The sequence below is a fragment of the Notolepis coatsorum genome (assembly GCF_963971535.1).
Source record: "Notolepis coatsorum genome assembly, chromosome: 1".
Classification (NCBI taxonomy): Eukaryota; Metazoa; Chordata; class Actinopteri; order Aulopiformes; family Paralepididae; genus Notolepis; species Notolepis coatsorum.
The window spans coordinates 3421471-3441723 of NC_140165.1; the positions used below are offsets into that span (position 1 = coordinate 3421471).

Sequence of the window (20253 nt, forward strand, 5' to 3'; positions counted from 1 at the left end):
AATAATAATATATAAAAGGTTACTCTTGATCAAACAAAGATGAATGTCCCTGAATGAATGAATGAATGAATGAATGAATGAAAACTTTATTTAACAGATTGCAGAATGGGTACAATACAGTACGGCTCAATACATACAATTGTTAAGGGGATGCAGACCAGAGAAAGACGTTTGTCTTGTTTCCATCAGGGTCCCCCATTTTCAATTCATATAGACATTTATGACATACACAACATACATGACATTTATGGCATAGGGACATATAGGTATTTAGTACTGATACATTTGTGACATAAACGGTATTCAAATATACAGTACTGTTACCCCTAGATCCTGACAGAGTATATATGATGGGGAGGGGACTGTACATTAGGAGGGGGTGGGTGGGTGGGAGAGAAATATACATACGGCGGGGAGGGAATATATACATGCGGTGGGGAGGAGACTGTCTATTAGGAGGTGGTGGGGGTTTTGGGCATTTACGGTGGCCAGTTTCGAATTGCAGCCTCCCGTAGGTGCTCTTTAAGAGCGGTTTTGAATGTGGGTAGTGATTCACATTCCTTTACAGCTTTGGGTATGGCGTTCCACATTGTTGTGGCATAATTGGGATTAATAGTGCAATAACTTGCTTTTTCACCAAACTTCACTTAAAACAAATAAAAGGTGCCTCTTGATCATCAAACAAGAATGAATTTCCCTATTGGGATTAATAAAGTGCAAATCTAACTTTCACCAAACATCACTTTTTGTAAAATAAAAGGTGACTTTTATCGATAGTGCAGAAAGTATCGATATTGCGGGAAATTAGTATTGAAACTTTTAAATATTCAGAATCGATATGTATAGAAAAATCGATATTTTTGACAACACTAGTCTGCATACAGATAGGCATGACAGGCATTTAACTCAATCAGCACCAGAGGGATATGTGTAATGTGTGTTTAAAAGGCCAGCGTTCTAAAGTATAGGAATACGTGGCAGTGTTTGCAGGGCTATAACTCTATAGCTATGGAGTATGGATACAATACTATGGCCCATTTGACATCGAGTATCTATCGTTCAATATGTGAAAAAGAAATAATTTGTTCATCCATACATTCCCGTTTTATACCGTGGTGGTGAATATAAGTATGGTTTTAGAGCGGTCTAGGGTAATTCATGGGAGGCTGGTAATAGCCCGCAACGTGTATTATACTAAATGCATTGGCATTTTTTGATGCTTTGATCGTCGCCAACGGAATACGTTATGGACTAGCGTTACACACATGACATAACGCTCGGATCGCAATGAAGGCATGCTTTGATCAACGCAAGATTGATATCATATAGCCCTTACCTTGACTAGGATGTGCCCCAAAAAGAATATTCCAATTATCTGATCGCGAGTCCCAGTATTGGTGTCGATCGTGTCGCCAACATAATCCGCCACACATCATCCATCTGGAGCATTTGACGCTCCTCAAGTCGATCGGGACAACCGCTCCCCTTGCCCGACATAGAATAATCAGACCGGAGACTTTAGATCGACGCACAGCCCAAGACACAATGCCCAATCCTACCCATGGAACCATGATCCTGCCCTACTCTCTCTTGGCACGGAGTGAGTGTTCACTGTTCAGAATAAAATGCAGATCGGTGTCACTTTTAATGCAGGTCTATATACGCTAGGGCTGACCTTCGATTTTCTTTTGGAATTCGAAGCTTCAGGGCCGAGATTCGATTTTAATTCGAAGCTTCGAAATAAAAAATAAAATATTTAAACTTTTTAAATTTGTTTTATGTTGTGGGACTTGTACAGCACTTTGTTCAACTTTGTCAGTGCTGTAAAGTTTAAACCTTTTAAAATCTTAGACAAACTAAACACTTTGCTTCCATGAAATATTGTAAGCCGTCATTTGAGGCTTTATAAAAGCAGCACAATGAACACAAATCTGTCAGTGCTGAGTCCGACCTCATCTTAAATAACAAACAGCATTGCTTGTTGTAGTTAACAAAGAGAGGCAGAGTTGATTTTGCAAAACATTTTTATTTCTTATTTTTTACATAATCGAATTTTATTTTCATATTCGAATCCCATGCCCATCGAACGAAGCTTCGAAGTATTTAAGACAGCCCTAATATACGCCGAGCAGCCTTTTGTGTGGAATCCGTTCCGCCCTCTTTCTCCTGAACCTCTCCGGAATCCGTTCCGCCCGACTGTGGGAGCCTTAAGAGTGGACGAACTTGTATGGTCACTACTGTACATGACCAAACAGCACAAGCGCACACACACAGCTGGAAAAACCATGTGGCTTCAAAAGTGTGCACCCTCTAGTGTAAAAATTATATTGAAATAATATTGAATTTTTGAAAAAAATAATTTCTTTTTATTAGGTCTGTCAAAATGAATGCTTTAACTTTGGAGATTAATTTAAATGATTTAAAGCATTAAAATAAATTAATCTAGATTAATCTATGGAGTGAAAAATCTTCAATCTTAGCGCCGTGGATATAAGAAAGAGGTCTAGCTGAGTCAATGTTGATGGTTTTGTTGAACATTTGTATTTCACAGGAGAGAAACTGTATTCAAAGAAAGCTATTAAAATAGTATTTGAATCTAAATATACTTCTTTGTGTTGATTTTACATTAATTCCATGATTTTACTCAAGTAAATATCTGTTACAAGCTTCGGTTTTAAGTAGAAAAATGCTATTTTTTATCTAGATTAATCTAGATTAATTACAGAAAATTGTGAGATTAATTAGTGTGGTAGAAATATGATCATGTCATTATACACCTGTGTTACAATAAGTATTCTATCATAGAGGCCCAGATTATAGGTCACATGATGTGTGTCTCTTCAGAGCCATAACCCAAGGTTATGGGAACTTAGACAAAGCTGTTTTCCTTCCAGGCTATAGTCATAATATAGTCGTATTATTAATTCCTCTAACCAGCCATCTTGTTCTTCCTCCTCCTTCTACGTCATTTCATGTATTTAATTGTATGTCTGACCAGAGCTTGTTCTCACTTCTTGGTCAGACATTTGTGTTACACTGTTTCTGATTGTGAACTGAGCATTTCCTTGTATGGCCATTCAGGGAATAAATCTCTGAACATTTTTATTCAGCTTTGGGACTCAGAAATAGTTGACTGCCGCTCGATTTCCTGCTCTTTTTTTTTTTTAAACTTTGGCCATTCCCCTGGCTCTTTTATACGTTTATCGCATTTATTCTGGTCAAGGATGACCGACAGAAACAGGCTGAAAGGGTTCAGATGGGGGGGAAGACACTCTGGGAAAGGCACGGCTGCAGTCCGGGATTCGAACTCGCTAAACCCCAGATCCGTGACGAGCACGGTTGTCCCCGGCGCCGAAATAGCGCTCGAGGTACGTGGTGAGCTACTGAAGCTCCCCTCGATTTCCTGCTCTTATAATATTTTCCACCACATTAGTTAATATTTTTTGTATCTAATATATTCAAATTTTATTTTCCCATTTGAATCCTGTGCCCATCGAACGCAGCTTCGAAGTATTTAAGACGGCCCTACTGACCACACTGTGTCCCACAGCTCCGACGGACACGATATACGTCCGGCTGGGAGGTGAGCTGAAACTGGTACCAGAGATGCTGCCTGGGACCGTCATCACGGGACTGCAGTGGAATCACGGCCTGAATAAGGTCCTTATAAACACACACACACACACTAAGGCTGTACCGAATGTCATTTTTCTTTTTACATTCGAAGCTTCTATTGAAGTATTCGAATGAAGCTTTGAATGTCTGTCGTCATATTTTATGATGTAATCATTATTATTTTTTTATATCTTCAAACTAAATCCTCAATTTGAATAAAGTGATTCATCTGATTAAATTAATCTTATTTGTCTCCCCTCCCAATGTTAGTCGTTATGCCAATTCCCAATCCCCTTTCTGATCGTTGCGCACTCTACCCCCTACCGTCGGTCTGGGAGGGCGGAGACTATCACATGCTCCCTCCGACACATGTGTAGCCAGCCCACCGCTTCTTTTCACCTGGCAGCGCGGAGGTCACACTACCTCCCTCCCGATCCTTCCCTCGCTGTGCAGGCGCCCCGACCGAACTGTAGGAGTCGCTGTTTACAACGACCCGGACCCACCCCACCGGCTTCCCTCCCGCTGACTCTGCCAGTCGAGCCAGTATGACGGCCGGCCAAGCCGGAGGCAGCGCTGACAGCCGGATTCGATACCAGTGTCTCTCGCGTTGGTGACAAGCGCTTAGTCCGCTGCGCCAACCAGCCGCCCAGTCTTTTTTCTTTTTTTATTAAATCAACTTTCTTTAGTGAATATAACTCATCAGATTCGTCAACATAAATAATCCAATCAGGGCTCACGGTTGGTACGAAAGTGATGGTGACGTCTTGATGGAGCGCCAAGCGGATGCAGATAGGCTACATCATTTATGATAAATGTTTTATTAAAATGTTTATGACGAGTCATATACTATAATAGTATAATACTATAATATTAGTGTGTAGCCTAATCTTTATCTGCAACTGTGAAGAAAAAACCCATTGGTTTAAACAGAATGAATAGACAAAAAAAAATGTTGATTTCGAATTCAACGTTATGAATGAAGCTTCGAAGCGTTGAACTATTCGGTACAGCCCTAACACACACACACACACACACACACACACACCCAGGATTTTCTATTAACACTTTGAGTGCCAGCCACGGCATAATTCGTTAGTTCATGCCAACCGTTGAGTGCCAGCCGACGAGATATCTAGTTTTTAACACTTTAATCGCCAAGGACGCCTTACTCGTCATTCCCCACCATTCTAATTCTGCCAATGACGCCGTAACATGTCATTGAGATCAATATTTCAAATATCTGTGATCGCAATCATATTTCTCCCGCAGAGACTTGAGATCTACTGTTGATCCCCTCTCAACTCTCCAACGGTTCAAGAGCGCCATCTGGTGGCCGATCGGCGGATCGCCCAAACCGGAAACCGGAAACGGAAACTGGTGCTCATCCAAATTCGGCTATATGTCCCGGGACTCGAGCTCGACACAATGGATAGCGATCCGTTACCAATAACTCGATAAACAACATGATTTGGACGTATATACTATTATACAACCTGGAGATGGATCACATATTTCAACATCCCATAATAGGAATATTTTTGCTACACGCTCATCGCCCAACGGCCCGAGGAGACTGGGGTAAGTTTCAGCGTTTATTTTTACCGTGTTCGATACAAACTGCTCTAATGATCATATCACCTACACTACATGAATCATCTAACGTTGGCCACGGAATTATAAACGACCCCCCCCCCCCATCCGGTCAACATCAGATGATAAGTAGTAACTTCTAGAAAAAATTTGAAAATTTGAAAATGTTCATCTATGGCGCCGATCGCTATCAAACTGTATTTGATCATCAATATAATGCATTTAGGGCTATAAATCACGTTCTGCAGAATGCTGCAGAAAACGATAAAAACATATTTATACTTTAGACCGTATTTTAGTATGCATATGTGAATGAAAAAGTATAACGTTCCTACATCCTGAACGATAGATAATTGACGTTGAATGGGCCATAGTAATGTCAATTTAGCAATACAATTAAAAAAGTTATAGCCCTGCAAAGAAGGGGAACTTCTCCATAGACAAATAGAGCTGGCAGAGGATGGTATAAGGATGTACATAAGCGTGGCAAAGAAAGTGTTAATCGTTATTTTTTTTATTAGCGAGTTCCATTAATATTTCATCAATCTAGCCTCACGTTACCAGTGGGGATCTGTCTGAACTCGAATTGGGAAAATACCGCCCCCTATCGTCTCCCGGATGGTACTGCACCCCTTTGGATTGGATTGAATGAAACGCATGGGGAAAAAAAAGAGTCCGGAATCCGAAATGAGCGTTTTTCAAAATGGTATAAAACGGAAATTAACCGATTAAAAAAAAAAATCCGTTTCGACAATGTTGACTGCAAACAAGTCATTGATAAGCGACGGTCATATTAGACACATAGCCATAATTTAAGATATAGTTTATGCGTTCGCAAATATGAGAGCTCTATCATTGAAGTGGGTGGTGGCATTCAACGTAAATAGGAAACGGAGGCCGGCACTGAAAGTGTTAAGATGGTGCTTAGTCTCAACTAGGGGGTGGTCCTGTGGGTAGGGTTGGGTACCGGTCACATTTGAACCGGTACCTGTGAATCGATACCGGTACCAAACAGTACCTATTTTCGGTACTTTAGTCTCTACAAATGTAATCTATACCTACCTCAGTTGTTAATAATTTGTCCAAACTTCTAATTATTTATTATTATTATTTATTTAGAACAATTTGTTAATATATATATATATAATATATAATATTGCAGCGAGCGTTGTCTGCATCTAGCTTTGTAAAGTGTAACCACACTTGCGACCGTTTTCGGCTTGCCATTGCCCCCGACTGCTTTGTTGTTGAATCAAGTCAAATCCTAGGTAAGCGTGTATTGTGCCATGTGTGAATGTTGCCGTGAACGTGCGGCACACTTCATAGGTTTAGTTTCACGGTAAACTAAACGTTGACGTCATCGGACAAAAAAAAATCATCCCAGAGGCAAAAATATTTGTAAGTAAGAAAGGCGTTTGCTGTTACTTCCAGCAAATAAAAAACATAATTTCAATAAAATTGCAAACACAAGGGTAAGAACAGGTTGCATACGGTTGCACAATACGTTGAACACGAAAACACACGCACGAAAACACACACACACACACAGTGGAACAGAGGATATTAGACAATGATGCGTCTGTTTCTAAGCCGACTTTGCAAGCTTTCACTGCAAACGAAAAAGTATGAAATAGGGATGAGATAGAATATTCAAATTTTAGAATAGTCAATGCCAGTCTCCACATTCGGTTTTCATGTCAGTCGATTTTTTTTATATATATACTGTATAATTTAAAGGTGACATGCATTATAAATGTCATTTTTCAGTCTCTAGCATTGTATTATAGTAATAGGAGTTAGTATCAATGTGTTTTAGTGTCTAAATACCATATTGGCGGATTGCTCTGATTCAGCTCAGATCATTTCCTGCTCCAGTAAATGAGGCCATCCTGATTTGAAGGCCTGCGTGACGTTACTCAGGCTCTGGGTAGCAGACAGTGATGTGATTGGCTCTGTGGTTGTAGCTAATGCCCACCCACAATCTACCTAGACTGACTGTACACAGTGAGTGGAAACCACTTCCTCATACTCTGCATGCACTCTGGAGGGAGAGAGAGAGAGAGAGATAGAGAGCATTCGGGAGCACTTGGGGGGGGGGGGGGGGGGGGGGGACCTGCCGCGCGGCACACGCCTCCGAACGGGAGTGAGGGAGGGAAAAAAAGGAAGAGAGAGGGAGGAAGGGAGGGCCCCCCCCCCACAAGCTGCCGCGCGGCACACCCGAGAGGGAGAGGGAGAGAGAGAGGGAGAGGAAGAGAGAGGGAGGGAGGGAGAGAGGGGGCCTTATCAATAACGGCCTGTCTTTTTTTTTTTCTCTCTCTCTCTCTCTCTCTCTCTCTCTCTCTCTCTCTCTCTCTCCTCTCTCTCTCTCTCTCTCTCTCTCTCTCTCTCTCTCTCTCTCTCTGTCTACCAGTCGCAGACTGTGTGGACTGACTGTCACTCAAAGTGCTTATGGGCGGAGCCAGGCCATAACAGCCTGAAATCTTGAAGCTGAAAAATGATGGTTTTGAGTACCGGTACTTGATTAGAAATATAAAACAATGAATTTTTTTTTTTTTTAAGTACAGATGTCTTCAATAGACTCACAGGAATTGTGCAAAGTTGCCCAAATAGTGCTAGGAATAGCAATGCATGTCCCCTTTAAAAAAAATCTTTTTTTATAAAATACTTTTTTTTTTATTGAAGCAAACCATTCTTATTTAATTCCTTTTTATATTTAGAGGCAGCCTAATTTTCATAGCCCAATTGATCTAAAAGATGCATATGCTACTGTTTCTGTTTGTTTATTAAAACCGATTGATAGGCCAATGTAATGCTGTTATTATTATAGGCTACGGTGGTGAATGGTGTCATTTTGATTTATTGTCGGTCAGCTGAGCCGATCAACGTTCTGAAGGATTATCTGAAGTGCCTATTTATGTGCAATACCCTTTGATTTTAATGATCCATTCTATTAAAAAGAATAACTGAATTTAACTGAAACTGAACATTTGAACTGAATTTAAACGGAAACAGAAAATAACAATATATTTTTAATATAATATATTATATAATATTAATATAATATTAGAATATTCTGTCTTAACACATTCAGAGCCGGCCGGATATGACCAAATTAGGGCTTGTAGGCCAGCGTTTTAATCAATGGGAGGACGGGGATATTTGCGAATGCTTAAACTATATCTTAAATTATGGGTCTAATACACCCGTCGCTTGTCAATGACTTGCTTGCAGTCAACATGTACGAAACGGATTGTTTTTTCATCGGTACATTTCTGTTTTATACCGTTTTGAATACGATATAGTTTTGGAGATTTCTAGTAATTCCAGAGAAAGACGCGATTATAGCCCTTTAGTGGAATACACAAAACATGTTGTCATTTATGAATCGTTTTCAAATAAACGCTAGATTATCGATAGTATATGTGTCCTTATGCACGCTAGAGAAGCGGGCAGAAAAATCTTTTATCCGTGCCTTGCTCCCGCGCCAACGGCACGCACACACACACGCACACGTTTGTGACCGCTGTGAAAAAAATATCTGATTAACCCAATACTGGTAACATAGATTCCTTACCTCACATCTGATGTTCTGCAAAAAGATGAATCCAATTCCTTATCGCCATTCCAAATATTTTGTTTTTATCCACTTTTTCTCCTTATTTTTCTCCCATCCCAATTTCGCCTCGCCAATTCTCCCTCCAATTCTCCCCTCCCCTGTCTTGAATGTTGCTAGACTATGCCTCCCACTGGTCGGCTGTAGTGAGGATAGAAGCATTGCATCACGTGTCCCTCCGGTCCACGAGGAGGCAGCCTGTCGCATCTTTTCACCAGACAGCTCGAACTCTCAGTGGCGAGGAGTAATGCGTGGGAGCTCACGCTGCCCCCAATACTTCCTGTTTCTGCTGTACAGGCGTCACCCAACCGACCTGTTGGAGTCGCTGTCCACAACGTCCAATCCCCACCCACCGGCTTTCCCACCTCTAACACTGCCATTGTGTTAGTATGACGGCCGGCCAAGCGGAAGCAACACCGAGAGCTGGGCTAATACCAGCATCTCCTGCGTTAGTGCGAGCGCCTTGCCCACTGCGCCACCCAGCCGCCCTTCATTCCAAATATTGATCGCATTTATTGATCCAACGTTATAGTCCAAACACATAATCCAAGCTGCTCCCAGCCTCCCCAGTCAATGTGGTAACACGATACTGCATGCCCAAGAAGGGAAACCCGGACCGGAGTTTTTTTTTCTGATGAACATCCCCAGCCAATCCAATCCAATGATGTGCAATACCATCCGGGAGACGATAGGTGGCGGTATTTGCCCTTTTGCGAGCTCAGACCCATTCCCAACGATAACATCAGGTTTGATGGATGAAAATGAATGGAGCTTCCGGTTTGGAAATGCACACCCGAGCCGCTAGAGGTCGCAAAGTGGCATCGCGAATCTCTTCATGAGGGTCCCACATGTGGGCCCTTGGATGTTAAGAGGTTTTAATGGGCGAGGGAGCGGGTGAGCAGCTGCAGAACAGAGCTCCCGGTCCAAATTCAAGAAAGGTAATAAAAAGTTATAAAACACGATAAAAAGTAACAACTCGAAGATAAAAGAAAGATGACTAGACCCAGTGCACAAAACTCGAGGAGAAGTGAGAGAAGAGTGAGTGACCTCCGACAAAGAAAATACGACGAAGGGAGAGGTACAACACGAGGAGATGACACAGCAAGTATAATGTTAGACCATAGCGAGGTCTGGCTGGAGACGGAGCTACAAGCTAACATGGAAGCTAACACAATGAATATGCAAGTTAGCATTCGGATCAGGCTAGAAGCAATACAGAATGCTAACGATGCTAACATGCAAATCAACACGCAGGCTGGACTCGATGCAATACAGAATATTCAGAGGAACATGGAGGCTAATTCAAAAGAAATAAAAACGTTAGACAACAGCGAGGTTGGAGACGAAGCTACAAGCTAACATGGGAGCTAACACGATGAATATGCAAGCTAGCATCCGGATCAGGCTAGAAACAATACAGAATACTAACGTGCAAACCAACACGCAGACTGGACTCGATGCAATACAGAATATTCAGAGGAGCATGGAGGCTAGTTTGGGAGAAGTGGAACGGACGACCCCCAAAAGAGGGACAAAGAGACGCTGGATACAACCGGACCAACCAGGACTCGGGCACCGAGGTCGGCCGGACCGTCCGGGATGCAAACACGGAGGTCGCCCAGGCCGGCCAGGATGCAAGCATTGAGGCCACACACACCAACCGGGAGCCGAGCGCCGAGATCAACCAGACCAGCCAGGATCCAAATAACGAGATCTCACACACCAAACAGGACTCGAGCACTGAGGTCACACACAAGGACCAAGATTCAATACCACATATACATATAGTGGTTAACACTGTCGCCTCACAGCAAGAAGGTCCAGGGTTCGATTCCCGCTTGGGGACCAGGTTTCCATGATGCCAGTTACCCAGGTGGGGTATCTCCCAGGCCTTTCTGTGTGGAGTTTGCATGTTTTCCCCGTGCTCGCAAGGGTTCCCCCCCCGATAAGATAAACCCAATGGGAAAACATGCACAACAACAAGATCGCTAACGCTGTGAAGACGGGAGCACTTGGATTGGTCCCCTGGCGCGGCTCACTTTGCGCCTGTCTGCTCCCGGCTGCCCTTGGGGGGGAAGGACGACGGGATGGGTTAATCGCAGAGACGAATCGCATGCATGCCGATTAATGACCTCTGAGCAGGTCCTAAATTATTATTATATTATTTGATAGTGAATGGATGTTATGATTCGAGACACACTGCAGATAACACACAGACCACTGGGAATACAGACAAGGTAAACACATTAGTTGGGAAAATTGGGACTTGATTCGGGACATATAATATAAATAACACGTACTAGACTAAACTGTAGACACTAACACACATGACGCACAACTAAGACGACGGGGAACATGGGGGAAAACATTCGGAGACCTGACCGGGAGCTCTGGAACTGTACTATCATATGAAAGATAAGAATTCAAAGAAAATGTTGGACAATAATAGGGACATTGGAGAATCCCCATTGGGGAATCTCCGTCGTTATGGGAGGGGCCCTCTCCAGGAGAGCCTTACCCCTCCAGCCCGCCAACGGGGGTTAAACGGGGTTAAAAAGAATTACCTGGGAAGTGCCAATTGTCTTTATTTTTGTATTTTTTATTTTATTTTATTTTTCTGAGTTATGTTACGATAGCAGTTGCTTTGAATGTGCACATGGACAATTGTGAAGGACAAGAATTCAAAATGTTGGACATGAAGAGAGGCTTGGAGAATCTCCTTTGGGTGATATCTCCGTCTCTAGCGGGGGGGGGGGGGGCTTCTTCAACAGGAGAGCTGATTCCCCTCTAAACCGCCAACGGGGGAAAGAGTGCTATTTTATAGTTTTTTCTTATTGTGTTGTCAGTGCTATTTTTTCATAAGTGTATATAGTGATATCGGTGCCATGGGAGGTACAGAGGCGGGCAGGCTGAGTTCAGTGGGGGGGAATGCCGGGGGGAGGGGCCATCGTTCTGGCGGTTCGACCCGGGGCAGGGGGGGCCTTGCGTGTTGTGGGATCGGTATGGGGGGGTGGGGTTTCCTGGGGCCCTTGGCTTGGGGTTGCGGGCGGTATGGTCACCGGGCCTGGGCGGCACCAGGCTTGGGGTTGCGGGGGTCGGGGGACCATTGAGGCGTGGTGCTTAGGCCTTCTGCAGGCCTGGACTTGGGGTTCTCGTGGGCCAGGGGGCTGGCGGTCGGGGCGGGGGCGGGTGGGGGCTTTGGGTGCTCGGCTCTGCGCATGGTGGACCAGGATATGGGGGTGCTCTGTTTCTCGGGGAGGAGGGCGGGAGGCAGGGGTTTCTCTTGTGGGGGTCAGAGCGGCTGAGCTTGGCCCAGTGGGGTCCTGTATGATCGATCTCTCAGTGGCGAGGAGTAACGCGTGGGAGGCTCATGCTGCCCCCGACACTTCCTGATTCTACTGCGCAGGCGCACCAACCGACCTGTAGGAGTCGCTGTCCACAACGCCCGATCCCCACCCATCAGTTTCCAACCCCCTAATACGGCCAATGTGTATTAGTATGAACGACCAGCTGGCGAGCCCAGCGTCTCCGCATTCGTGGCGAGCGCGGGGTCGGTGGGCGTGGGGTGGGGCTCTCGGTGACATGGGAGGTAGCAGGCTTGGCTCGGTGGGGGGGAGAATCTGTCCCTCACCTCTGCTGGGCTGGCCCAATTAATTCAAGGGACCCGTGTCGCTGGGGGCCCGGCTCCGCGCGCATCGGCCTGGGATATGGGGGAGTTCTACGGGCTTAGCTCAGGGGGGGCATCATTTCCGCGGTTTGGCCCGGGAGAGTGGGGTCTCGTGGGTTGTGGGTTCGTTGTGCGGGGGGTGGGGTGCTTGGTGACATGGGAGGTAGCGGGCTTGGCTCGGTGGGGGGGGGGGGGGGGGAGTACCACCCCTCGCCCCTCCACTGAGCCTGGTCCAAGTAAATTCAAGGGACCCGTGTCGCTGAGTGCTCGGTCCCGCGTGGGACGGACCTGGGATGTGGGGGAGCCCGGTTTCTAGGGGTGGATGGCGGGAGGGGGGGGGGGTCGCTCTCATGGGGGTCTGGGAGGCTGAACATAGCCAAATTCAAGGGGCCCATGTTAATGTACTGTTATGTTATTGATGTCATTGTAGGTATTGTATAAGTGTTGTTTGTCTATAAATGTTAATACAAATTTAAGTTAAAAAGATTGCGTTCGTCACCAACCCCGGAGACGCTAGGATTCGCCTGTTTGAACGGGGAAATCTGTAACACTAAAGATGGCGGCAACAACAAAGAATTGCTGCAAAATAAACATAAATTTGTTGTTTAAATGGCGGCTACGTGGCGTAGTGGGCAAGGCGCTCGCCACGAATGCGGAGACGCTGGGCTCGCCAGCTGGTCGTTCATACTAATACACATTGGCCGTATTAGGGGGTTGGAAACTGATGGGTGGGGATCGGGCGTTGTGGACAGCGACTCCTACAGGTCGGTTGGTGCGCCTGCGCAGTAGAATCAGGAAGTGTCGGGGGCAGCATGAGCCTCCCACGTGTTACTCCTCGCCACTGAGAGATCGAGCTGCGCAGGTGAAAAGATGCGACTGCTGTTACCTCAAGTACCGGAGGGGACTTGTGCTATGTATGACTTAGTCCACATTGCAGCCGGCTTGTGGGAGGCAAGAAACAGCGTTCGTGACAGGGGAGGGTTGAATTGGATGATACGAAATTGGGATGGGAGAAAATATAGAAAAATGGGAGAAAAAGTGGATAAAAAAAATATTTGTTGTTTAAATAATAACATATATATATATTTGAATACTAATAAAAATATCGATATTTATCGATAATTATCGTCTCAGCCTTAGTACAGACAGAAATACCGATTCACGTTAGATCAATTGGTGCCAAACTTCGGTACCTTGAGAGCAACTTATGCCCAGGGGGCTGTACGCTAAGCTTTTTCACTAGGGACACACTTGCCCCTAAATGAGAAATTTAGGGGCAAAGAATATTTTTTAGGGGCACATTTTTTAATAACAATTTTACCATTATTAAAAAAAACATGTTCCTCCTGCCTCATTACTGTGGTCCTTTTTATTTAACATTTAAGTGCGTTTGTTTTCAGGTTTGTATCTTTTATAATGAACCAACTGAGAAAGTGTGTAAATCACTAATAGAACAAAAACAACAAACTGTGTGTGTGTGTGCGCGCGCTTGTAGTGGTCCTTGACTGAGATCACCACAACACACACACAATTGCATTAATCAGGAGGACAAGAAACTCTGCATACCTTTGTTTCACAATGAAAAGTGCTTTAGAAATCAAATGAATTATTATTATTGTAAATAACCCCATGAAAGGTTTATTATTTTTATGGGTAATTACCCGCTTCATATTTGTGATGTTACTGGTTTCAGGGTGTGCCTAAAGTGATCAATGTGTTGGGCCGTTTATAGAGATCTATGCCAATTAATGTTTATGTATATCCGGGACTTTTTTTTATAAGAATTGAGAGGTATTTGTATATGTGACCTTTATTTTGAAAACCGTGTTGCGACGCAACCTTGTTTAAGTTTGCGCTTTTGACAGTGAAATGTTCAGTTCAACTTAGCTCGAAGGAAAGACTAATCAAAAAGGTTTAATTGACCCGTATGAGGCTCTTACGGTAGGACTTTGATTGTTTATAGAAGTGGAATGTAATACTATGCAAAACGAGAAATAAACAGTGGCTTTACCAGCAGTAAGTTGCAAGCCACTTTCATTTAATATACGGGGAACCGTGACAATTATTAGTATTATCTTATTTGCATATTGTCTCATTATTAGATAGATAGATAGGTTGATACTTTATTGATACCCGGAGGGAAATTTAAGTAGACAGTATTTAATGAAAAACGTCCTAATAGTGGGCTACTCACCTAATGCATGGCTGAACGTTAGAAGTGTGTCCCCGTCAATCATCACTGCCAGATCCGACTTAATTTAATTGGCTATGGTCTCTTATCATCTCTCCACATCGGACGTGGTTGTCATACGATGGACTGATATCCGCTCCGTTCTTCTTGCAAAGCAAAATTAGCGGCTTAAACTTATTGAAAGGAAGTTCTTCTTTGGCGATGCAATAGCCCATATTATTATTGAAAGGAAGATGCCACATTCAGTTTCGTTTAGATTGTTCGCTAGGAATTATGGGATTTGGTGTTGAATGTATGGACTCTACGCAGACAGGGACATGGTATTTAATCGCACGATAGACTACAACTACCAAGTTGCGTGGCCCAGATTCACTTCACACGCAAATATTCACTACACCACGGCACGGTGGTGTAGTGGTTAACACTGTCGCCTCACAGCAAGAAGGTCCAGGGTTCGATTCCCGCTTGGGGACCAGGTTTCCATGATGCCAGTTACCCAGGTGGGGTATCTCCCAGGCCTTTCTGTGTGGAGTTTGCATGTTCTCCCCGTGCTCGCAAGGGTTTCCCCCCCCGATAAGATAAACCCAATGGAAAAACATGCACAACAATAGATCGCTAACGCTGTGGCGTCCTTGACGAAGACGGACAGGAGCACTTGGATTCGTCCCCTGGCGCGGCTCACGTTGACGCCTGTCTGCTCCCGGCTGCCCTTGGGGGGGAAGGACGACGGGATGGGTTAATCGCAGATACGAATTGCATGCATGCATCGCATGTGTGCCGATTGATGACCTCGGAGCAGGTCCTAAATTATAAATTATTATTATAATATTTTTTTCACTCAGGCTATCGCAGTAAATTCATTCATTGCCGACAGATTCTTTCATAGCACCACGACATTATGTCGCCATGTACAGCCCTGGTTGTAGGCTAATGTTTTACAATTTTCTTATCCAATTTGTATGGAATAATTTAGGAGTGAAATGCGAATGAAGGGTTGAAATCACTACTCGCAAGGTTGCCCCCAAATATTATTTTCCACTCGCACGGGCCAAATTAAGGGGCAATTCACGATAATCTCGTCGCAGTGTACAGCCCTGCTTATGCCGCTTTTCCACTGCATCGACTCTACTCGCTTTTGGTACCTGGTACTTTGTTCGTTTTCCACTGCAGGTAGAACCCCCCCCCCCCCCCCCCGTCAGTGTAGCTGGTCGTCATAGCGAAGGCGCCGTGACATCATCTTCAACGCGACACACACAGACGATAGACCACTGCACCTCCGTGTTACATTGAGCTCATGGGAGAGAGAGCGGGGGGAGAAAGTGAATGAATGTGGATGAGAGCCTTGCCATTAAGTGGTTGTAGCTACGGCTGTGTGGGGGTGCTGGAGACATGATCCGATAAATCAAATCCTATATTTATGGCTTAAAACCAATTTCCCACAATTAGTTGCACTTTAAATAAAAAAATATCTATTTCTTGATTCCGATTAAGCACCTTTTTAAAATTAGCTTTATAAATGTATTCCATCTGAAGGTCTGTGTTGTTGTGAACTTCTGTGTTGTTCTCAGGCGGCAGATTGGGGTAAATACGACGAGTTGTCGTTGCCGGTACTTGAGTACTACAGCCAATTCAAAGGCCATGCAGAATTGAACGTGGGGACTGGTGTACTGCACGTCAAGGATTTGACCACGGAGCACATCGGAGTGTATTGTGTGTGGTTAAACCGCTTCCTGCAGCGTAAGACCTACAACGTCACATCAATCGGTAAGTAGACATATAATGCTGTCGTGTGTGTGTGGAGTCAGTAATATATCGGTATATCAATATATAATTTTGTAATTTTCCTTTGTTTTATTGTACTAGTCGGCGTGGCCGTTCATTGTTTGGTTCCCGGTATGACTGCTTACAGCGTAGGGCTGGGCGATATGGCCTAAAAATAAAATCCCTGATTTTATTTTTTTTAATCCGATTTACGATTTTAATCGATTTGTTTCTCTTGAGAGCTAAACATTTTTTTTGTTTTTATTTGACACAAAAAAAGTATCAAACCAAGATGAATGTCCCTATTGGGATTGAAGTGCAAACCTAACTTTCACCAATCTTCACTTAAAAGTGGGATGGCTGCTTCTAGTGTTGTGGACACCTGTGATATGACTGCTTGCAGCGTTCTCAGTAGGGATGCACCGATCTAACTTTTTCAGTCCCGATACCGATACCTGGGCTTTGGGTATCGGCCGATACCGAGCAGGGTTAGAAATGAACGGGGGCTTGGGGCAAAATGCACTCGAAAATGCACCAAATGCCCTCGAAAACCAGTTAAGGGGGGCAAAAAAATCCCCAAACAGTTTACTAATTATATATATAATTATATATGCTCTACAGTGCGAGCATTTCACTCGCATTTTCCCATAAACATATGTGTGTGCGAACCGGAAAAATCATTTACTCGCAGTGTGCGAGTGAAGATTACAAACTCAGTCATGCTTTTTTCGCTCCGCTGCTAATCGTTCAGAAAGTCCCACATTCCACAAGCAGCATAAACGTTCCAATCACAGTAGAGTTTCCTGTGGTGACTCGACTGGTTTCATGCGAGAGAAATGAAACGATAACACAGTACGCACTGGAAAAGAAAGTCACGGTACCGGCATAGGCAAGTTATACATTCAGAATCAGACAACACAAAAAATTCAGCCAGCCATGAAGCCCATTCATTTTTATTTTGAGCGAAAGAGGAATCCGGCGAGGCAGCTAATGTTACTGAGGCGGATAACGCTAGCAAAGTTAGCACACGCACACTGTGGGCCAGCCAGTGACTTTGGTGGTGTGTGCTATTGCACAGATGTGTGTCCCGTTCCCGTTTGCACACGCACACACACGCACACGCACACAGTAAGCCATCACTGGGAACGGAGGCATAGTGAGGGAAGGGGGGGCTGAGAATATCTGTCTATCTGTGTGTCTCTCTACATCTCTCTCTCCTGAACCTATTTCATTCAAAAGGAAGCTATTGATGCACAGTAGCTATAGTATAAATTATAGCTCAGTAGCTGTAACAGAATAATTGCATGAACTATTCATTAATTAACTATTATTCAATAGCGTTTCAATTATAATGAATTAAATAATTGTATAAATAATTTTCCATGTTCTGTCATCTAATAATATATTCCATTACCTTTCCTATCTGTATCAAAGTCAAAATGTTGGTATCGTGACAACACTACAACATACAAAAGCAGCTTGACAACCGATATCCTTTGCGTCTAGTAGGCATGGGCCAATGTGTGATTTTGGTGGCATGTGCTATTTGCACAGATGTTTGGCCCTTACTATGCACGTACGCACAGTATAATATGCATGTAATACATAGTTTGTTAATAAACTTACTTGAACAATTTTCACTGTGCTCATACATTTCTTTGTGTGCTCCTAAATTTTTATTTATTTAAATTATATTTGGGAGCACATGTGCTCCTGGGGAAAAAGGTTAGCGTAGAGCCCTATATATATGGAGACATTAACGTTACGTTATCAAACATAGGGACGAAGACTGTAAAAAAAAAAGACAGCGCTTTGCTCTCTACAGTAAGTTCTCTCTCTCCTCTCTACAGTAAGTTCTCTCTCTCCTCTCTCTACAGTAAGTCCTCTCTCTCTCTCTCCTCTCTACAGTAAGTTCTCTCTCTCCTCTCTCTACAGTAAGTTCTCTCTCTTTCTCTCCTCTCTACAGACCCCGTCCCGAAGCCCACGGTGTCCATGAGCCCGCTGGCCTGTGGTCCCGACACGCCCTCCTGTCTCCTGAGCTGCGCCGGAGGCGTCGGCAACGCCGGACCGGTCAAGTCTTTCTGGAGGACGGACGAGGGACAATGGGAGGAGTTTGGGAAGGACAGTCCTCCCAACATCACCAACTCTGGGGCGATGTGGGCCGTGAAGACCGTCTCCTGTAGGCTGACCAACCCGGTGAGCGAGGAGCAGAGCGACCCCATCAGGAACCCCTTCCACCGTTCTGCTGAAGGTTAGTGATGACTTGAGACAGCTCTTCTACTCCACTGCGGATGCCAGTTAGTGATGAGAGAGCTACATACTAGGGATGCACCGATCCGACTTTTTCAGTCCCGATACCGATACCTGGGCTTTGGGTATCGGCCGATACAGAGTACCGATCCGATACCCATTTTTTTTTTTTTCATCCACTTTTTCTCCTCATTTTAAATTTTTTTCTCCCATCCCAATTTCGCCTCGCCAATTCTCCCTTCAATTCTCCCCTCCCCTGTCTCGAACGCTGCTAGACTATGCCTCCCACTGGTCGGCTGTAGTGAGGATAGAAGCCTTGCATCACGTGTCCCCTCCGGTACACAAGGAGGCAGCTGTCGCATCTTTTCACCTGTACAGCGCAATCTCTCAGTGGCGAGGAGTAACGCGTGGGAGGCTCACGCTGCCCCCGATACTTCCTGATTCTGCTGTACAGGCGTCACCCAACCGACCTGTAGGAGTCGCTGTCCACAACGTCCAATCCCCACCCACCAGCTTTGCCACCCCTAACACTGCCAATTGTGTTAGTATGAACGACCAGCCAAGCTGGTAGCAACGCAGAGAGCTGGGCTCGAACCCAGCATATCCTGCGTTAGTGGTGAGAGCCTTGCCCACTGCGCCACTTAGCCACCCGCCCGATACCCATTGTTCAATTAATAAACTGTATGCCTCACTGTGTGGAAGAGACTGGGATCATTCTTTTGTGCAAGGCAACATCAGGCTTGACTTAAAACATTACTTTCCTAACTTAGTGAAACAAAATGTAACAAATTAACACATAGATATAAATGTACTGAATTGTTATTTATTATTTAATAAATTATTATATAATATTATTATATGTCTTTTATGTATTATTAATTGTGTTGTGAGTTGTATGGTTTCATGTTTGAAAAATGAAAAATAAAAAAAGATTTGATCACAAAAAATATATATAATATTATTATAAAAAAAAATGTTATCCGATATTATTATAATTCTTTTACCGATACCCGATCCAGCTATTTTAGTCATATCAGGGCCGTTATCCGATATCAATATCGGATCGGTGCATCCCTACTACATACTCTACCATAATATTATTGCTGGTGATGGTTAGTACAGGGTACAGTACAGGGCAAAAATGGGGCTAGTTTTGCAGAACACGCCTGACGATTGAATACCCAAAGTAAATGTTTCTTTTTTTTTTGCGATTTATTATACTTTATACGTATAGCACATGCATAGAGTCTGGTCTCTTTTGAAAGGAAACATTCTGATCTTTCTTCCACAAAGAAGAATCACCCTGAGTGCTAATGAAATAGAAGAGGTTTGAACACACTGAAGTAAACGTTTTGTGTGTACTCTCATTTCTGTTTACTTGTTGCCAGATGCCTGTTTTTAAGTTCCAGCTGAGAGGTAGGAGCTGGAAAACATAACGGTTCCATAGCCTGAAGTCCTATATAGTACAGGTCCAAAGTTTATAACAATCCCACGGGAGATGTTTTACAAAGGTTTTTGTAACGTGTGTACCGGCCTTAATTCGGCGTGGTTATCCAAAATGGCCGT

The 20253-nt window shown here is 44.0% G+C and overlaps 1 protein-coding gene across 1 annotated transcript in view; it reads left to right on the forward strand.

The window, feature by feature from the left end:
- The window catches only part of LOC311245552 (uncharacterized protein), a 46044-nt gene that overhangs the window by 4157 nt on the left and 21634 nt on the right, over positions 1–20253 (forward strand). The window contains exons 3-5 of the mRNA XM_084335440.1: positions 3551–3660; positions 16245–16440; positions 18404–18688. Coding sequence (XP_084191566.1) covers positions 3551–3660; positions 16245–16440; positions 18404–18688 — 591 coding nt within the window. The remainder of the gene's footprint in view (positions 1–3550; positions 3661–16244; positions 16441–18403; positions 18689–20253) is intronic.